Source organism: Eulemur rufifrons, chromosome 28 (assembly GCF_041146395.1).
Source record: "Eulemur rufifrons isolate Redbay chromosome 28, OSU_ERuf_1, whole genome shotgun sequence".
In the NCBI taxonomy this organism is placed as follows: Eukaryota; Metazoa; Chordata; class Mammalia; order Primates; family Lemuridae; genus Eulemur; species Eulemur rufifrons.
In genome coordinates, this window is record NC_091010.1 from 4,617,080 (window position 1) to 4,638,558 (window position 21,479).

Sequence of the window (21,479 nt, forward strand, 5' to 3'; positions counted from 1 at the left end):
ATTTTTTTTTAATTATCCAGGTGTGGTGGTGCACACCTATAGTCCCAGCTATTTGGGAGGCTGTGGCAGGAAGATCCCTTGAGCCCAGGAGTTCGAGGTTGCAGGGAGCTATGATCATGCCACTGTCCTCCAGCCTGGGTGACAGAGCAAGTCTCTGTTTCTCAAAAAATTAAAAAAAAAAAAAAAAGAGTACATGAAACATTCTCAGAGATAGACCATACGTTAGGCCATAAAGCAAGTTTCAATAAATTTAAATGGATTAAAGTGTGTTCTCCAACCACAACGGAATAAAATTAGATATTAATAACAAAATATATTGAATTTAAACAACACATTTCTAAATTACTAATAGTTCAAGGAAGAAATCACAAGGGAAATTAGAAAATTCTTCCAGCTAAATGAAAATGATGACACAACACACTGAAACTTAAGAGATGCAGCTAAAGCAATACTTTGAGAGAAATTTATAGCTGTAAAATCTCTATATTAAAAAAGAAGAAAGATCTCAAATAAAGAACCTAATCTTCACCTAAGAAAGAGAAAACTGAACCTAAAACAATAGAGGGAAGGAAATAAAGATCAAAATGAAATTTAACGAAACAGAGGATGAAAATCAATAAAGTCAATGAAACCAAAAGTTAGTCTTTGAAAAGATCAAAATTGAAAAACCTTTAGTTAGACTGAGAGGAGAGAGAATGAGAAAGAGAGAGAAAACTCAAAATACTAAAGTAAGGAATAAAAAAGAGGACATCACTTCTAATCTTATGAAAATAAAAAAGATTATATGTAATAGTATGTACAACTGTATGCCAACAAATCAGATAACTTAGATGAAATGGACAAATTACTAGAAAGACACAAACCACAGAACTGACTCAAGAAAAAATGGACAATCTGAATAGACCTATAACAAACTAAGAGATTGAATCAGTAATCAAAAAACTACCCGCAAAGAAAACCCCAGGCCCAGAGGACTTTACTGCTGAATTCTACCAAACATTCAAAGTGTTAGTACCAGTGTTTCACAAACTCTTCCAAAAAAAATAGAAGTGAGGGAACACTTTCCAACTCATTGTATGAATTCAGTATTACCCAGATACCAAACTAGAAAAACAAAATAATAAGAAAAGTAAATATCAATGTCTCTTATGATATAGACACAAAAATCTTAACAAAATACTAACACTGTGTAAGGTTTTTTGGATTGACCGGCGCCAGAGAAAGAAAGACGAGCAGAGTTGAAAGGGATAAGTAAAGAGGCTTTATTGGGGCACTCCGGGTGGGGTTAATGGGTCCTAAGAGAGAGGCCTGGGCGAGCCTCATGGTCCCATGAGTGGAACCAGAGAAGCCACCCCACCCAGAAGTCTGGGTGGGTTTATATACGTTTTTAGGGGTGGGGGACAGGAGTTTCTCTGGAGGGAAGGTTTCGGTGGGAAGAGTGAGGAATTTCTTTGTTTCAGCTTTAGGGCAGGTATGGAGGAGTAGGAGGGGCTTCTTCTTTTTCCATTAGGGCGGGGAGGGGTGTCCGCCACCAGCCTTACACATTGAATATAGCAACATAAAAAATATTGTCCGGGCGTGGTGGCTCACGCCTGTAATCCTAGCACTCTGGGAGGCCGAGGTGGGCGGATCGTTTGAGCTCAGGAGTTCGAGACCAGCCTGCGCAAGAGCGAGACCCCATCTCTACTAAAAATAGAAAGAAATTATATGGACAGCTAAAAATATATATAGAAAAAATTAGCCGGGCATGGTGGCGCATGCCTGTAGTCCCAGCTACTCGGGAGGCTGAGACAGGAGGATCGCTTGAGCTCAGGAGTTTGAGGTTGCTGTGAGCTAGGCTGACGCCACGGCACTCACTCTAGCCTGGGCAACAGAGCGAGACTCTGTCTCAAAAAAAAAAAAAATATATTATACACTAGGACCATGTGAGATTTATCCTACAATTGCAAAATTGGTTTAGCATCTGATAATCCATTAAAATAGGGCATGGATAAAAGAACTTGAAAAAGACACAAGTTAATGGAAAGACATTCTATGTCCATGGATTCGAAGAATTAATATTGTTAAAATGTCCATACTAACCAAAGTGATCTATAGAATCAGTGCAATCTCTATCAAAATTCCAATGGTATTTTTCATAAAATAGAAAACAAAATCCTAAAATTTGTATGGAACCACAAAAGACCCAAAATACCAAAGTAATCTGGAGAAAGAAGAACAAAGCTAGAAGCATCATACTCCCTGATTTCAAACTACATTACAAAGCCATAGAAATCAAACAGCATGGTACTAGCATAAAAACAGACACATAGACCAATAGAACACAATATACAGCCCAGAAATAAACCCATGCATATATGGTCAACTAATATTAGACAAGGGTGCCAAGAATACACAATGGAAAAAAGACAAGTCTCTTCAATACGTGGTTTTGGGAAAACTGTATATCTACATACAAAAGAATGAAATTGGACCCTTGTCATATACATGTCCAAAAATTAACTTGAAATGGATTAAAGACTTAAATGTAAGATCTTAACCCATAAAACTCCTAGGGGAAAGTGTCAGGAAAAGCCCCTTGACATTGATCTTGGCAATGATTTTTTGGATGTTATACCAAAGCACAGACTTTTGCAAAAATAAATAAGTAGGACTATGTCAAACTAAAAAGTTCCTACCCAGCAAAGGAAACAGTCAACAAAATGAAAAGGCAACTATAGAATGGAAGAAAATATTTTCAAACCATATATTTGATAAGGAGTTAATATCCAAAATACTTAGGGAACTCATATAAATCAACAGCAAAAAATAATAACTTGATTTAAAAAATGGGCAAAGGACATGAATAGGCATTTTTCTAAAGAAGATATACAGATGGCCAACAGGTATATTAAAAGGTGCTCAACATAACTAATCATCAGGAAAATACAAATCAAAACCACAATGAGATATCACCCCACACCTGTTAGGATGGCTGTTATCAAAAGGACAAGGGACAAGTGCTGGTGAGGGCATGGAACAAAGAGAACACTTGTACACTTTTGGTGGGAATGTAAATCACAACAGCCATTATAGAAAACAGTATGGAGTTCCTAAAAACTTAAAAATAGAACTATCATACAATAATTCCACTTCTAAGTATATATCTGAAGGAATGAAATCAGTAGGTCAAAGAGATATCTGCACTCTCATGCTCATTATGTTATTCACAATAGCTGAGGCATGGAAACAACCTAAATGTCCATCAATGCATGAATAATGAAAATGAGGTATGTATATTTACACAATGGGATATTTTTCAGCCATAACAAAGAAGAAAATCCTGCCATTTTGCAAAATCTAAATGAACCTGGAGGACATTATGCTAAGTGAAATAAGCCAGATACAGAAAAACAAATACTGCATGATCTCATATGTGGAATCTAAAAAGTCAAACTCACAGAAACATAGAGTAGAACAGTAGTTACCAGGGACTAAGTGGTGGGGAAATGGGGAAAATGTTGGCCAAAGGGTTCAAACTTTCAGTTGTAAGATGCATAAGTTTTGGGGATCTAATGTACAGCATGGTGACCATATTTTATAATACTGTATCATTACTGAAATTTGATAAGAGAGCAGATTTTAGGTGCCCCCACTCCCCCTCACACATACATACAAATGATAACTGTAGGTGGTGATGGATATGTTAATTAATCTGACTATGGCAATCAGTTCACTATATATCTCTCAAATCATCATGTTTTATACCTTGAATTATTGTCAATTAAATATTTTAAAATAAAAATTCATAACTTATAAAAAAGAAAATCAAAGTAATGCTGCATATTCATATGGGAGAAAATTGCATAATATCTCAATTAATACAGAAAAAAATTTTGATAAGATTCAATATCCTTTCATGATAAAAGTGCTAAAAAAAACAAATATATGATGATAAAAGGCATCTGTGAAAAACCCGTGGCTAGCATCACACTTAATAACGAAAGACTGGGTGCTCACCTCTTAACTCAGGAACAAGACACAAAGATGGCTGCTTTTGCCATTTCTATTTGACCTGGTACTGAAGTTCTAAACAGGGAAATTATGCAAGAAGAAGAAATAAAAGGCTTCCAGATAGGTGAAGAGGTGAAACTATCTCTATTTGCACATAACATGATCTTGTATATAGGGAATAAACATACATACACAAACCATTAGAACTAATAAACAAATTCAGCAAGTTCGCAGAGTATAAAATGAATATACAAAAAATTAAATGTTTTTCTATACACTAGCAATGGACAATCTCAAAATGAATTAAGAAAACAATTCCATTTACAATAGCATCAAAAAGAATAAAATATTTAGGGATAAATTTAACAAAAGGGTACAGTGCACTAACCTACAAAACATTGTCAAAATAAATTAGAAAAGATTTAAATAAATTGAAATACAGTCCATGTTTGTGGATCAGAAGATTTAATATTGTTAAGATGGCAATACTCCCCAAATTGATCTGCAGCATCAACTCAATCCCTACCAAAATCCCAGCTTTCTCTTTTGCTGAAATTGACAAACTGATCCTATAATTTACATGGAATTTTAAAGGATCCAGAATAGCCAAAACAATCTTGAAATATACAGAACAACTTTGGTGGATTAACACTTCCCAATTTCAAACTTTACTATAAAGCTGTAGTAATCAAGACAATATGGCACTGCATAGCATGTACATATAGATCAATGGGCTGAAATTGAAAATCAAGAAATAAACCCTTACTTTCATGATGAATTAATTTTTAATAAGGTATCAAGACAACTCAATGGGAAAAGAATAGCCATTTCAACAGATGATGCATTGACAATGGATACTGACATAAAACAGAATGAATTTGAATTCCTATATCATGGCCCATCTAAAAATTAAATCAAAATAGATCACATTAATAGATGTAAATGAAGAGCTAAAACTATTAAGAAGAAAACATGGAAGTAAAACTTTGTGGTCTTATCACAGGCAATAGTTCTTAGATATGACACCAAAATCACAAGTCACAAAAGAAAATATATGTATTTAATATATTGCACTTAATCAAAATTAAAAACGTTTGCGCTTCAACCACCACCATCAGGAAAGTGAAAAGAAACCCACAGAAGAAATCAAATATCTGTAAATCATACACCTGACAAGAGGCTTCTATCCAGGACATACAAATAACACAACTCAATGATAAATAGCCCAATTTTTTTTTTTAGTGAGCCAAACATCTAAATATACATCTCTCCAAAGAAGATATACAAATGGCCAATGAGCATGTGAAAAAATGCTCAACACCATTAGCTATCAGGAAGATGCAAATTAAAACCACAGTGTGATGCTACTTCACAGAGGATATGAAGTGTTGGCAACATGGGGAGCCTGCCTTTGATGACTTTATATAGCCACCGCCTCACGCGGAAAGCATTCATGTTCTCATTTATCTCAGATCATTAGACATTAATTACTAAGTGTGTACCAGGTCAGACCCGGTGCTGAAGGGGAGCGGGGACTGGGGCGTGACAGTGGGAGCTTGGGGAAGACTTTTGAGGGCAGGCCACAGGCGCGGGTGCACAAAGCCTTCTACCACACCTACCGCATCCCTTCCAGACCTTCGCCCAGCACGATGCAGAAAGCCAACCCATCACCCCGCAGCGCAGCCCGTTCCCGGGCACAGGCTCTAGCTCCTGGAACGTTCTTGCGGTGGCGTGCACAACTCCTTCCCTAGGACTCGCAGCCGTCGGTCCGCTCCCTGAGCCATCTCCACACGCGCAGCCTCCCAGCGCCGCCCCAAGCGCGCCGACCTCCTCCGGACAGCCCCACACGTCCAGATCTGGGTTTTCCTGTCCTGCTGCCCCTCTCTGGCTGTCCTGCCTCCGCCATCCGCTGACAACCCCCAGCGCCCGCCAGCACGCGGCGCAGGTAGCCCCAGCCCAGCCTGTGGAGACACCAGTACCGAGGGAAGCCCTCCGTGTTGCAGGTGCCAACCTCAGTGTCAGCTCAGCTGTGGCCTCCCCCAGGAAGCCCTCCTGGCTCCCCAGGTGGGCTCCTTCTCCCCCTGCAGGCCCCCAGAGTGCCCCTTCTCTAAGTTACCACAGCGTGGGCAATAGTCCCGGTCGCGCTGCCTCCCACTCACACTCGGTAAGGACAGGGACTCTGTCCAGTTTTGCAGGGGTCCCTGGAGCCCCAGCGCCTTACAGGAGCCTGGCCCGGAGGGACGCTGAGGCAGACAGGAAGGGTGAAGGGTGGAAACAATGAGACTGAGGAAGGAGGGAAGGAACGAGGGGGTGGCAGCCAAGGTTGCCCCAGTCCCCCGGCTGCTAGAACAGACTCCACGCGGAGGAGGTGAGACGCAGGAATAGGCGACCCTGCCCTGTCGGAGGCAAGGCCGGGGGCACTGCCCGCGCGGCGGGGGGGCGGGGCTGGGACCGGGGCGGGGGGGGGGGGGCGGACCCGGGCCGGGGGGGCGGACCCGGGGGGGGTGGGCGGACCCGGGCGGGGGGTGGGGCGGGGCGGAGCGGACCCGGGCCGTGGGGGCGGACCCGGGCGGGCGGGGGACTCGGGGGGGGGGTGGGCGGACCCGGGGGGGCGGGGCGGGACGGACCCGGGCCGTGGGGGCGGACCCGGGCGGGCGGGGGACCCGGGCTGGGGGGCGGACCCGGGCGGCCGCAGCCCGCCGAGGGAGGCCGCCTACGGCGCGGGTCCCAGCCAGTTGCGGACGCGCGGGCTACTGCGCCGAGGTTCCCCGCGCTCGCCACGCCGCGCCATGCCCTCCTACACGGTCACCGTAGCCACCGGCAGCCAGTGGTTCGCCGGCACCGACGACTACATCTACCTCAGCCTCGTGGGCTCGGCGGGCTGCAGCGAGAAGCACCTGCTAGACAAGCCCTTCTACAACGACTTCGAGCGCGGCGCGGTGAGGGCTGGGGGCGCGTCCGGGACGGGTCGGGGCGGCAGGGGCCGGGGCGGGGGTCAACCGAGGGTCCGTCGGGGCGGCCGAGAGCGAGCTGGGGGTGCCCAGGACCCAGTCGGGGCGGGTGGAACTGGGTGGGGGCGCGCCCTGGGCTCCCCCGCTGCGGTGGCCAGGACCCAGGTGAGGAAGGGGGCTCTTCCAGCGTGCAGTCTGCAGGGCGCTTCTACCCTGGGAGGAGGAGAAGGCGCGAGGCTTCCTCCCCCTTTCACCGGTTGGGACTCCCAGGCTCTGAGAGGCCGCTTCACGGGGCGAGTGCTGGAGGCTACATTTCTCGGGCCACTGCTCATAGGGCTCCTTCCGCAGGTCCCGCGGGGTGGGGCTCCGCTCACAGAACCCTGAAGCACTGAGAGCACCTAGCTGCGGGGGGTGGGGGGGAAAGTGCAGGTAAGGGAGCTCAGAGGCTTGAGTTCATCTGGGCTTGACTAGCTCACTCTGTTCCTCTCTGGGCCTTAGTTTCCCCACCTGTAAAATGGAATGTTGGTTTCATTCTGGTCCATGAGTCATGAGGGAGCCCAGGCCCACCTGTTGGCTCAGAGTGGCTCTTAGCAGATTTCTTCACACCTGGGCAGCTTCATTCTCAGGACAGGCCCCAGAGAAACTTAAAGGGAAGGAACAAGAGAACCCAGGCCTTTCGGAATCCTAGGGGGGCCCCGCTCCCTCCCAGCAGAATGTTCACCAGGGAACACTCCCCCTCTAGGGATGAGGACCCTGTGGAGGAAGAGGAGGGACAAGGAAAGTCCTTCTCCTCACTAGAGACCCTGGAGGCAAACCAGGTTTATTGTACCTCTCACCTGTAGTGCCAGGCACTGTGTGTGGCCATGCACAGGTGGCCTCATTTGGAAGGCAGCTTCTGAAGCTGGCCTGGGCCTGAATTCCAGCTCCCTGACTCTCCTGAGGATGGGCAGGTCCGAGTTCTCGCTGAGCACCTGCTGCATACTGCATACGAAACGCTCAGTAAATGACTCTGAGGGTAGTCCCAGACACACTGCCGGTGCCCAGGGAATATCAGTTTCCTTCTACCACTTCCAGCTCCTGCACTGGACCGGAAGACTTTACCAAGCTACCTTCTCGCCATTTAGTTTATTATTAGATCAAACCATATGAAATTGCTCATAATTGACTATTTTTGATGAACACAACTGGAAATTTCATATTTCAATTGAATATGTTTTAAATAAAATTCGTGAAGTGTGTTTTAGGTCTACAAAGCCTAAAGTAAGTAAATGATAGCCTGCTCCTCTGGATTGCAAACTCCGAGTGGGCTTGCTTTCTCCCCAGGAGCCTGAGAACCTTGCTGTAATCTGACTTGGCACTTAGCCAAGTCCAGCACACTATTAACCTGACTTGAGCTCCCCGGCAAGAAGTGTTAGGTATTGAGTGTAAGAGTGACCTGCTATTGCTTGGTTTCCCCCACCAGGGAACTGCCCTGAGGGAGGGGAGGAGGGTGGTGCAGTGGAGCTAATGTGTCATCCACGTGGGATGATGAGACCCTCTGCCATTTCAGAAGCACCTTCATTTATTTCCATTATTTTATGGATTCCGCCAACACCTAGGGGGAAGGTACAGACTACGTGGCCTTTATAAGGGCCCCCTCCCATCTCCTCTACACCCCCCAAGGTTTTGTATTAAAGCACAGGCTTTTGGTGTGCTCAAGCTGTGCAGCACAGGCCACCTCATGTGTGGTTTCTCCCAAGAGTAGGCGCGGTGATAATGGGGTCTTGTAGCAAGAGTGAAAGCTCTGCTCTGTTCATTGTTGCCCCACCCTGAAAAGTCATTCAAACGACACTGGATTAAACACCTCAGCCAGAATCCCAGAAGCAAATTTCAGGAGAGATTTGCATGTCCCATTTCCACTGGGTTGAGAGAGCAGCCATGCAGGAGGGGCTGCTGCGCTGTTGGGAACCAGCTGGGTCCAAAACCTCTTGGATAAAATCGGTTTTTGAGAAAGTTCCTGTTGATGCAAAGTTACTCCACACTTTGTCTTGCACAGCCCAGAGCTACTTCCTTATTCTCTAGCCAGGACGTCTTTAAAGACAATCCATCCCTCTTGGGTAAAGGTAAAAGAGAAACCTCAGAGGAAGTACTTGCTCAGAAGAGGAGGCAATCCCATTTTGCTGGGGGAAATGTTACAATCCTTGTCCTTAACAATAGTAACAATAATAACAAAAAAGGCAATTTCCATGCAACCAATTCAGTCATTTCCAGGTCACTGACAGGTCAACAACCCTCTTTCCCCCATGCACAATTCACTCAAATAACCGACAGGACTGATTTTTTTCCCTGAGTAAACCGAGTTACAAATCCGTGATTATTCTCATCAGAATTCTGCATAGCGATTAAGGTCAAGACTGGGAATTGTCAATGGAAAAGAATCCAAACTCTGTAAAATAATTTTAAAGAGATTTATTCTGAGCCAAATTTGAGGACCACGACCCGGAGCCATGCCCAAGAGGCCTTGAGCAAGTGGGACTGGCTGTGGCTGGGTCACAGTTTGGTTTTATACATTTCAGGGAGACAGGGGTTACAGATGAAATCATAAATCAATATGTGGAAGGCATACATTGGTTTGGCCGGAAAATTCTTGAAGTGGGGGCTTACAGGTTATAGGTGGGTTTAAAGATTCTTTGACTTGTAATTGGTTAAAGACAAGAAGCTACCTCTAAAGGCTTGGAAGGTTTTAACATAAGGAGCTGTTTATCAGAGCCAAGCTGCCAGACATATTTGTTGTGTAAATTGAGGACCTGCAGTTGTGTCTTGCATACCCTTAGGCCTGTTAATGGGTTACAAAGGATGTCCCCAAGGAGGGAGGGGGGCATGATGAGGCAAGTCTGACCTCCCTCCTCCTGGCAGGCAATTTAGTTTTAGGATATCCCCTTGTCCAAGAGGGGGTCCATTCAGTCAGCCAGTGGGGGATGAGCCTTAAGATTTTATCTTAGTTCAGTCGGGATTCTCCTGTAAATGGTCACACCTTCACTGGGAAAGCCCAGATCATACACCAAATAGCCTCATTTCCAGAGGCTGACCCGACTCCAGGAGAATTTGACAAATTCTTTTGTTTCTTTGACTCTGTAAATTTAAAGTAATTCAGGTTGGATGGGATGACTTTAACAATCTGAAGATTTCTGGGAAAACCTAGTTGGCCCATTTCATTGCTTAATGGTACTTTAAAGAAAGCTAAGGGAATAGAGTGATGGTTCTTGAATATGTTCTAAATGGAAACAAGTCCGGTACAATATAGCTTTTAAAATATAGTCAATGGATATTCTTTGTATATTTATGAAGAATAAATTCTAGAATATCTCGTTCTTGGGAATGAGAATATATTAGTGGAGAATAAACCTTTCTTCCTTATGACTCTCAATCTCTCTGTCTCCTAGTGTTCTCTGTGTCCCATCTCTTCCCGACATTCTGCTCCCTCTGCCCCCAAGTCCCCCCATTTCTACTCTCTGCCAGAAGCTCGCCCCCTCCCTTCATTTCTGTTCCAATTTCTCCTTCCTGCTCTGTCTTCCAGCCGCCCCCAGGGTCCCCTTCCCTTCTCCCTCAATCCCCATCCCTCTGCCCCACGTTTTCCATCTTTCTGCCCCTTGGTCGCTCTAACCACTTCCCCCTTTCTCCCTCAAATGGAAACTGCCCAACCAACACTTTGCTGGAGTATTCAAAAGCTTTAAAACTATATATCCAATAAAGAGTTGAAAGCAGCAAGTGAAACGAGCCAGCTGGCCCTTGGTGAAATGAGGCAGGTGGATGCATGCTTCCCCGTCTCTCTCCAGCATCTCAACGGCCTCATGAGCCACCTTTGTCCCCAGGACACTGTGCCCAGCCTTCCTCCTCCCCCGTGTGTTCCCCGCATCAGGGACCTTGCTCTCACAGTTCCCCTCGCCTGAAATGCCCTTCTCCCCACTCACCTCAGAAATCTGACCCGCTCCCAAAAGCTGCCTCAAATACCATCTCTGCTAAGAAGCTTCTCCATGTCCTTCCCTGCCACTCCACATTACCCCCTGCGCTCCATCAAGGGCATGAACCAGGGCTCAAAGCTGGGTCTTACAGCTCCTAGTTCAGGGCTTTTCCCAAGACATGGCCATGGAGAACAGTGGGGGGAACCGAGGCTTGGCCATCACCCAGGCATGACTTCTAATCATGGGGCCACACATTGTTCACTAGCACAGAAGCTGCCTGACCTCCCTGGCCCTCAGTTTCCATCTGTAAAATGGGATAATCACTCAGCCATTCACATGTACAGTGCTCACTGAAGGCCAGCTGTGGGCCATCCACTGTTTTTATAACCATTCTGCCCACCATGCAGAATTCAGTGTGTCACATGAGAATTTAGTGTGTCACAGCAAATAGATAACGAATACAGCATCAGCGCAGTGTAGCTGGCCCACAGAGAGGAGGGAGGAAGGTCAGCATCTTAAAGTTCCACATACCTTCCTAAGACCTTATTTTGATGTTTGACACACATGGCCCTGATCTTCCTAGGGGGAGGCCTTTATCCATCCTCTGTGATTCTTCTAGTAGTTGCTCCCTGGGATGCCAGAGCCACAGCCACCAGGCTTCGTCCCTAAGACTTCCTGAACTGGGTCCAGGCTAAACCCCTCGGCACTTTGTTCACCACCGGTCACATTCAGGCCTGAAGTCAGGGCTAGCAAAGGCCCTGGGCCGGCCAGAGACAAGCCAGACTGCAGGCCTGTCCTGCTGCCCTCGCGGAAGACCTCCTCAGGTGGCATGTTGGGTCCCTGGAAATCTCCCATCCAAGTACTAACCAGGCCCGACCCTGCTTAGCTTCTGAGATCAGACGATCGGGCACGTTCAGGGTGGTATGGCCATAGGCAGAGTCCCTGGAAATCTATCTAGTGATTTCACTGCAGGTGAAACTCCAGGGCTCTCCACCAGGATGCCTACAGGCATGGGTGGGAAGGGGTCCTGGGGTGTCCCATTCTCCTGTGACTGTGCCTCAGGTGTGCCAAAGAGTCACCCCATTGTCCCCTCCCTCAGAGAAGCTATTCAGTCACTTCCTTATGGGTCACCACCCCCAGCTGGACATCTGGCTAGGATTCACCTGTCCGGGTGCACCTCCTTGGCCCCATCTCTCGTTCCTTTATTCCAAGATGCTGGCTCCTCCCTCCTGTGAGAGTGTCCCCCTCAGGTCCTGGTGGTACCTGTTACTTTGGAATGAACATCCTCTCTCTGTACTCACCCCAGCCTTCCTGGCATCTCCAGCCCCTCAGAGCCACAGGCGAGCCACTTCCCCTGCAGCAGCCCTGCTCAGGCCAGCCTGGGCCTCCAGCAGCCGCCCCCAGGTCCTCACCACATGCCAACTTCCCCCTGCTCTGCCTGCTCCATCAGCACCCCAGTGCCCGCCCCCCCATTCTCCCCCGTCCTCACAGCCCCATCCCCACCCTTACAGGAATTCTCTTTGAGTTTCGAGCTGAGGGGTTTGAGGTCACAGGTTCAGTTTCTTCTTCCCCTGTTACTCCAGCCACTCAGTTTGGAATGTGTGGTTACAAACAGGCCACAGTGCAAGGGGCCCACGCTAGCTCACGGCTGCTCGGGACAGTGCAAGGCCTGGCGCCCTGAGACCCCTGAGGCTGAGGCCTCTGCAGATACCCATGGTGTGCAGGGCCTGGCATGGGGCAGACCATGTAGGCATCCAGTCCTGGGCCACTCAGGCCCACTCTGCTCCTCTAGACGAGCCCGTGCCCCTTAGATATTGGGCCTCTTGTCCCATCAGAACCTGCCTTCCCTGGCCCAGTGATGCCCCCACACAGACCTCTCCTTCTCTCCCCGTCCCTAGAAGCCACCCAACAAGAGCTGCATCCTTCCTTTTCCCTTCCCTCCTCCCAGATCATTTCTCCCAGTGCCTCACTGGGCTCCTCTCCCTAACTTTGCACCCCGGGACCTGCTGGCTTCTCCCCAGGGGTCACCACCCTGCAGTAAGGACAGAGCCCCTGCTTGAGGTCCTACAGGCCCCGGGGTCAGTGCTCCATCTGTGTGGCCTCGCCTGTGGCCCTGCTTTCCCACAGGACAAGCCTTGGGGCAGGGGACTCTTTCTCGGAGGCGGCCAGGAAAGGCTGGCACCGTCCCTGCAGGAGGAGCTTTCTGGCAGGGCAGAGGCTCATACACACGTGGAAAGACCCAAGACGTGTCATCCCAGCATACAGGCCTGGCTGTTCCATCCTCAGAAACTGTTCCTAACTGCAAACTCAGGCCCAGACCATGCGGCAGGGGAGGAAGCTTCCGCTTTCTGACCACAAGCATCTGGCCTTGGCAGCAGCTACCACATACAAACTGCTCATGGTGTTCAGAGCTGAAAACACCCAACTTCTCATTCCTCTTAGGAAGTCCTCCAGGGGCTCTCCTGGCAGCATGGAAGGAGGGGACTGGAAACAGGGATACATGGGGTCACATGCAGGATGGACACCCCGCGCCCTCCATCGGCTTCCCAGTCACACTGATAATTCTAGGTTCTTCTGCCAAAGGAAAGTTCAAGGATTGGTGAAATCTGACTTAGAAAGTGCCTTAGAGCACATCGAGTCCAGGGCTTTCCAAATCTTCTGGTTTTGAGAACGCCCAGGGCAGTCCTGAGCCCCTCATGCCTCCTTCCTTCTGCCACTGATTGCTGCAGAGACGCAGACCACCTAGAAGCCATGGCTGCTGCTGCTGGGCCCACCCATGTCCTAGAGACGGGGGCCTGGCACTGCCTGACTCAAGCAGCTCCATTCCAGTGGCCCAGGTGGCAGCATAGCACACAGCCTTGAGTGGCACCTTCTAGCCACAAGACCAGCCTCAGCCTGCCTCCATGGGGGCCACAGGTGCAGCAGGGAGTGCTTGGGCTGAATGTTCTCGCCATTGCCACGTGGCTGTGAACTGCAGGTGTCCCAGAAGTTCTTAAATCCATGTGACTCCCCTTGTGTTTGAGCCTCCCCATTTCCACCCGCGAGAAGTAGAGTGAGATGAAGGGGCCTGGAATGGAACTCCAGCTCCGCCACTTACTAGCTGGCCTGGGGCTCAGCCTCACTGTCCTCGTCCGTGCAACAGGTCCTCACTGCCCCGCCTCCCCAAGTTGTGGTGGGGACCCGAGGTCATGTCACCAGGCACTTTGCCAGTTGGAAAGGCCGCCTGTGTGAGGGCGGGCTTGACGCCTTGCCCGCGGGGGAGCAGGGGTGCTGAGGAGGGCCCTCGCTGAGCACGGCTCGCAGGCCCTGCACAAGCCTGGGGTCTGCCCCGCTCCGCCAGAGCAGCGTGCAGGCAGCAGACAGGCCCCTCCACGCAGCGCTGTCCTGGCTCCCTAGAGTCCATCTCTGAGAGGCCAGGGCTTGTCCATCTCTGTCACCCAGGGCACAGCACTGACCCTCGTCAAGGGCAGGGCTTTGGTAAGCGTCTTGGCTGAATGAACTAAGGTGTTCCTTTAAGGGGCTCACTAAGAACCTTGGCTACATGAACTGTAGGGGAGGCAAAACTCTGCCTCCTCCCATTTCAGCTGGACCTGAGAATTAAATTGGCATAAGACAGATTAATGGAAAGAAAGCAAGCAAATTTGTTTTAAAACACAAGTTTTGCATGGCACAGAAACGCTTGTAAGGAAATGAAGGCCCCAAGAAGCAATTAGGGTCAGTCCTTTACACACTGAATTGGACAAAGAGTAGGTAGTGGTGACACGTGACCAGGCCCAGGGGCTTGGGCTCAGCAGGTGATTGGGTGGAGAAGTGACCGGGAAGACAACGGTTTGTGTAACAAGGTCTGTTTGTATGGATTTCCTTTGGCCTCAACTTCCCCACCTTGATGAAAAGAAGGTCACTTTCCTTTTGGTGCAGGGAGGACATCTTTCACATGGGAGTTCCATCTTCTGCTCTTAGGAAACGGCACAAAGGTCGGAGTGGTCTTGCGCCTGCTGTTTTTCAGTGGTTTTCATTCCAAACAGTCCCTGTGCCAGAGCAGCACGTTTCGGGGTGGCGTGGTCTTAGCCGCTTCAGAACAAAGGCTCCGGAGACCCCGGGTCTGATCTGCCTGCCCTTCTCCTCAGGTCGATTCGTACGACGTGACTGTGGATGAGGAGCTGGGCGAGATCCAGCTGGTCAGGATCGAGAAGCGCAAGTACTGGCTCCACGACGACTGGTACCTGAAGTACCTCACGCTGAAGACGCCCTTCGGCGATTACATCGAGTTCCCCTGCTACCGCTGGATCACGGGCGAGGGCGAGATCGTCCTGAGGGATGGACGCGGTGAGCAGCTCAGGACCCTTCCATCCCCAGGCTTCCCGGGAAGCGAACATTCTTCCCCTCCCCAAGGGGCTGTATCCATGGTGGTGACGACACTGCCAGCCCCGGGGGAGCACCTGCTCTGGGCCTCCATGTACCTGCAGCAGGTGTGAGCTTCCTCGGCTGCTAGTGAACTCGGGGGAGTGAGTGTCCCCAGGCCACGTGGCCAGCCGTGTCCTCCCTCTGCACTATAGTTCTGCAGGGGACGGTTGCGCTACAGGTAACCAGTAGCAGGGACATACCCCTACGTGGCAGTTCTCCACTTTCCAGGTTCACAGCCTTCCCTCCATGAGACCACAGTAGGGCTCAGGTGGGGTCAGGGGGCCCCACACAGGCCTGGAGAGGGAAGGGGTGGACCAGGAGCACCCCATGTGCCAGCTCCAAGGGACCATGGGCCGGCTTGGAGTTCACAGTCGCCACTTCTTAAACCTGAAGTCTCACTTTTTGCTGAAAGAGAAAAGACCCTAAAATCTGACCCCCTCAGTACAAACCCCAAAGGTGCAGACCCCAGTCTGGCACTTCCTTGGGAGGCCATTCTTTGTAAGGGACACACAGCTGGCCTGGTACAGAGAATCAGAGAGAGAAACAGATGTCAGAGGCCAGCCAGGCCACTCTCGCCCTGAATGACCCCCTTGCACACCAGCTTCTCAGTGTGCCTGAGTCAAATTCATGCCTGGGCAAAACCCTACCTTAGTTCAAGGCTCTTTGGCTTGCTCCCAGTCTACTCAACCTGGAATGATAAACCCTCAAACACCAAGCAGCCACTAACAATGAGAGCAGGACAGCTGCTGCCACCCTGACGGAGCAATCCCCGGCACTAGCTGGTTTGCTCTTCACAAAGGTTTGGTGGGGTAGGTGAGATGAGAATGACTGTTAGCACTATTTCATAGCTAAGAAAACTGAAACAAAGGAGAAAAAGCCACATCCCGTTGCTTCTGAAATGGAACTTGACTTAAAAAAAACCATATTCCAAGAATATCTCTGCCGAATGATTGGGGCAAAGAGGACTTTTGTCTCCTACCTGAGTGCAGGAAAAACATCACAAAATTGCTTTTCTCTTGTGGTTGTCAGAACTTGGAAGGTTTGGGGGAGGCAGTTTTCCAGTATTTGGAAAACACTGGCTCCAAATCTCCCTCCTACCCACCTCAGATCTCAGTTGTGAAGTCCTTCTTCCCTCAGACCTCTCAGCTCTTCCCAGAAAAAGACTGAGGATGGCACACTCAGGTTAGGATAACTCAGGAGGGTTTAAGGAAGGGACTTCTTAGAGCTGAGGGCCCCTGTGCACTGCCAGCCTGATGGAGAGAGGAGAGAAAGAGTGCCAGAATAACCCAGAAGAGGGGTGTCCTGGAGACCACTCCCTTGGAAGAGCTGTGGCCCCTCCTGCTCTCCCCATGCCCTCCTCTCTGGTCAGGGTTCCCAGTGGCTGCACCCGGGGGAGCCCATTGATGAAGTCTCTTCCCATCACCTTCAGGGACTGGACAGGGTGGACAGTGGGCAGAGAAGCTGTCTAGCAAGCTCCATTATCTATTGTGGTGTAACCAACCATCTTGGTACTTTAAACAGCCATTTAATTTTGCTCATGATCTTACAGGTCAGGAACTTGGGAAAGGCTCCACTGGGCGGTTCATCTGTGGCTCACGTGGCATCAGCTGAGGGGACTGGGGCTAAGGATGTTCTTCTCTCATGTGCCTGGCACCTCAGGGCTCCTTGGCCTCTCTCTCCACCTGGCATCTCATACTTTAAGGCTTCTCACAGCATGGTGGCCTTGGGGCACTGCACTTCTTACATGATGGCTGGCTTCCAGGAGTGAGTATTCCAAGAGACATAAAGCGGAAGCTGCTAGTCTCTTTAGACCTGGGCCTGGAAACCGCCATAGTGTAACTTCCACCATATTCTACTGGTCTAAGCAGTCACAGAACTCACCCAGACTCCAGGGGAGGGGATGTAAACCCACTTCTCAATGGAAGGAATATCAAACAATTTGTGGCCATTATTTTTTTTTTCTTACTCATTATATGACTTTATTTTTTTTATTTCAGCATATTATGGGGATACAAAAGTTTAGGTTATGTATATTGCCCTTCCCCCCCCAAATCAGAGCTTCAAGCGTGTCTATCCCCTAGACGGTGCGCATCACACTCATTATGTATGTACACACCCATCCCCTCCCCCCCCACCCCCCCCACCCCCCGGTCACATCTGCCCAACACCTGATTAATGTTATTCCTAAATGTGCTCTTAGGTGATGATCAGTGAAACCAATTTGATGGTGTGTACATGTGGTGCTTATTTTTCCATTCTTGGGATACTTAGTAGAATGGGTTCCAGCTCTATCCAGGAAAATACAAGAAGTGCTATATTGCCATTGTTTCTTACAGATGAGTAGTACTCCATGTAATCTTTGACAAAGCAGACAAAAACATACACTGGGGAAAAGATTCCTTATTCGATAAATGGTGCTGGGAAAACTGGATAGCCACATGCAGAAGACTGAAACAGGACCCACACCTTTCACCTCTCATAAAAATCAAATCACGATGGATAACAGACTTAAACCTAAGGTGTGAAACTATTAGAATTCTAGAAGAAAATGTGGGAAAAACTCTTATAGACATTGGCCTAGAGAAAGAATTTATGAAAAAGACCCCAAAGGCAATCACAGCAACAACAAAAATTAATAAATGGGACCTGATTAAATTAAAAAGCTTCTGCACAGCCAAAGAAACTGTCACAAGAGCAAACAGACAACCTACAGAATGGGAAAAAATTTTCTCATGCTACACATCTGATAAAGGGCTGATGACTAGAATCTATTCAGAACTCAGGAAAATCAGCAAGAAAAAAATCAAACAACCCTATCAAAAAGTGGGCAAAGGACATGAACAGAAATTTTCAAAAGAAGATAGAAGAATGGCCAACAAACATATGAAAAAATGCTCAATATCTCTAATTATCAGGGAAATGGAAATCAAAACTACAATGAGATATCACTTATCTCCAGTGACAACGGCCTTTATCAAAAAGTCCCAAAACAATAAATGTTGGCGTGGATATGGAGAGACAGGAACACTCATTCACTGCTGGTGGGACTGCAAACTAGTGCAACCCCTGTGGAAAGCAATATGGAGATATTTTAAACAGATGCAAGTAGACCTACTATTTGATCCAGCAATCCCATTATTGGGCATCTACCCAAAAGAACAGAAGACATTCTATAAAAAAGACATCTGCACCCGAATGTTTATAGCAGCACAATTCACAATTGCAAAGATGTGGAAACAACCCAAGTGCCCATGAATACAAGAGTGGATTAATAAAATGTGGTATATGTGGCCATTATTAATCCACCACATGGGCAACCTGGAAATGAGCAGGCCTAGCCCACAAGCCAGTCAGTGACTCACCACATGATAACCTCTTAAATACTTCACTATTGTACTTCAGGTGAATGTAAATGTCAGAGGGCTGTCACTGTGGCCCCAGGGATTCAAAACATCTATGTGAAGGGGCAGCTTCATTAAGGCACTTGTATCAGTCCTTGGAAACCTTCCCCCTGAACCCTTCTTCAGTCAGTCCAGGCTTTCTCATCCTGCCATGTTCCTGGAACTTCTGTCAGTCACTGGGTAGAGTCTTCCAACATCCTTGGGGCAAGAAGAAACAGAGCCATTCTCTTTCCGAAACTTGGCATGTTGCAATTCTGCATGTTTTGACTTGTGCATACCAGTGAAGCTGAAGAGATTCAAATCCTCAAAGCCAAGGTGCCCAAGAGATAGGCTGGTTCTTTGAGGTGGATTAGAGATGTTGGACACTGAGTGCCTACGGCCATGCTTCCTAAAGCCAATAGTAATGCTTATAGACACCATTAATACTCATCTCGCCTCCGCTACTGGCTGGCTTTACGTACCCAGGGAACAATGCGGAGGGTCTCTTGTTTGGGCCCCAGCTGCAAGCTTGGGACTGGAGCAGCCTCAGCCTAGAGGTGCTGTGGGCCAGAGAACTCAGAGTGTGGCGTGAGAACTGTTGTGTCCAAATCTGCAAGGAGTTCAGCACAGATATTGGGAGCAGGTATTTTAGAAACTTCTATAGCAAATTGACAGAATAATTTTATGACTGTTGCACCTAATAAAAAAAAAAGGCTTGCATTTTGAATGTCTTTGATTTGTTTTTTTATTCTATTGTTCTGATAATTAATTTTTGTTGTGTTTTACAAAAATATCAATCTGTGTCAGAATGGAAGTTTTAAAAACCTTGTGCTTCACCACAGAGAGCTGGAGAAACACTATTATAGGCCCCTTTTTAGGAGATCTGGGCTCTTCCTACTCAGAGCTCTGTTGACTGTGTTCACTGGCCTTATCTTAAATAATGGCATGGAGAGTGATCCTGGTACGACCTCATCTGCTCTAAAGGCCCTGAGAAGCGACCCTGCCCTTAGGCACCTGCCCCAGCTCCTAAAATAAAAGATGGCAGCGGGACAGGCTGAGAGACAGGATGACCTCTGAGCCAGGCTTGGAGGGAGGAAGGGAAACCTCAGGCCTTGATGGCTACAGGCATGATGGTAATAATTACTGTTCCCATTTATTGGGCATTTACCAGATGCCAGGCACTGCGCAGAGAGCTTTACTGTATTCTCTTGCTAAATCCACACCGTGACCCTGAGAAATAGGCGTTATTATCTCCATTTTACAGGTGAGGAAGTCAAGGCAACTCGCTCTAGGTCACAGATTTAAGTGTCAGAGCCCAAGTCCGAGCACGTACTTCCAAAGCCCACAGGCTAGGACACTACACCCTGTTTTCTGAGCTTTGTTCTCAATCCTCTGTATAGCCACAGGGAACTAGACAGTGTGGGTATCTGTATGTTAGATCTTAAGTCACACATTTCTCCGTGAAGCAACCAAATGGACATAGAAGCATGAGAGCCGGGAGTCCTGCCGCGCTCAGGCCACACTAAAGCTCACCATCAGCTGCTATTTCTGCTCAGCATAAGAATTGCAGGAAAGAGGAGTAAACTATTCTGTAATGGTTTAAAAATACCTATCAACAACCATGCAATGCATTTCTGGAATGAAAAGGCAGCTCTGCACCAGGGGCCCCAGGATTTCGCAGAACCAAGGTCCTGAGGGGCTGAGCAGAAGGGTAGGGCCGCCAGGTGGAAGTGCACGGGCAGGCCAGAGATGGGTACACACTGCACCTGCTGAGCTCGAGGAGAACCAAGCCCGGCTGATGCATCTGGACATGATTCTCTGAGCACTAAGGGGCAGGGGCCCCAAGGCTTGCTGAGGGAGCAGGCAGGAGGATAAGGAACTGCATTTGCCTTTTGTAAAGAGAGCAGCTAAGAGCATCGGATTTGAGTCTTGTGTTGAAAACCCACTAATTAGTGCATGACCTTGGGCAAAGTTCAAGAGCAAAGCTATTTAACCTCCCCAAGCCCCAGTTTCCTCACCATAAAATGGGGGAGTGTTCTGAGGCCTCAGTGAGATGATGCACATAAAACCCTCCGTGCAGGCAGAGCGTCAGAGGGAAACATGAGCACTGGACATTGCTGTTATCCTTTCATAGGCTCCTCTCATACTTGTTCTTTCTTCACAGCAAGGTTGGCCAGAGATGACCAAATTCACATTCTCAAGCAGCACAGACGTAAAGAACTGGAAACACGGCAAAAACAGTACCGGTGAGTTATGACATCAGACCAAATGGCCATGGGGCCGTGGCTGCTTCTATCTCAGGTACATGGTATGAAATAAACCCTGACCACAGCATATGTCCCGTCACTGCTTATAAATCACTCAGGCACCAGCTCCTTGTGGTGGCTCCACAGCTTCCAAGCTTCACCTTTGTGTACCACTCCAAGAGATGGTGAGCAGAGTCATGAGAAAACCTGGGATCAGCCGTATTGGCACACAGGAGGAAAGCGCAGCCCAGGCTTGAGCGTGCCTCGGTGTCTCCCACCTCCCACTGGAGGGACTGCCCTGCACTTGCTGTGCTGCTTGTAATAGTTTGATTACAAACGTGATACACGATCAACAACAAAACTGACCTTCCTCTTCTCTTTCTTTAAAGAGTTTATGCAAGATTGGTATTAATTCTTCAAATGTTTGATAGAATTCACCAGTGAAGCCATCTGGGCCTGGGCTTTTATTTGTGGGAAATTTAAAAAATTGCTAATTTTTAAATTAGTAATGTAATGTGGAGCCACCACAGGGAGCTGGTGCCTGCGTGATTTATAAGCAGAACT

General features: G+C 48.2%; 1 protein-coding gene across 4 annotated transcripts in view; it reads left to right on the forward strand.

Annotated features, from left to right (window-relative positions):
- Nucleotides 1-6,718: 6,718 nt before the first annotated feature.
- ALOX5 (arachidonate 5-lipoxygenase) overlaps nucleotides 6,719-21,479 on the forward strand; it is a 47,699-nt gene continuing 32,938 nt past the window's right edge. For all 4 annotated transcript variants that reach the window (XM_069460376.1, XM_069460379.1, XM_069460377.1 and 1 more), the window contains exons 1-3: nucleotides 6,719-6,932; nucleotides 15,013-15,211; nucleotides 20,834-20,915. In XM_069460376.1, coding sequence (XP_069316477.1) covers nucleotides 6,783-6,932; nucleotides 15,013-15,211; nucleotides 20,834-20,915 — 431 coding nt within the window. In that variant the 5' untranslated portion in view covers nucleotides 6,719-6,782. The remainder of the gene's footprint in view (nucleotides 6,933-15,012; nucleotides 15,212-20,833; nucleotides 20,916-21,479) is intronic.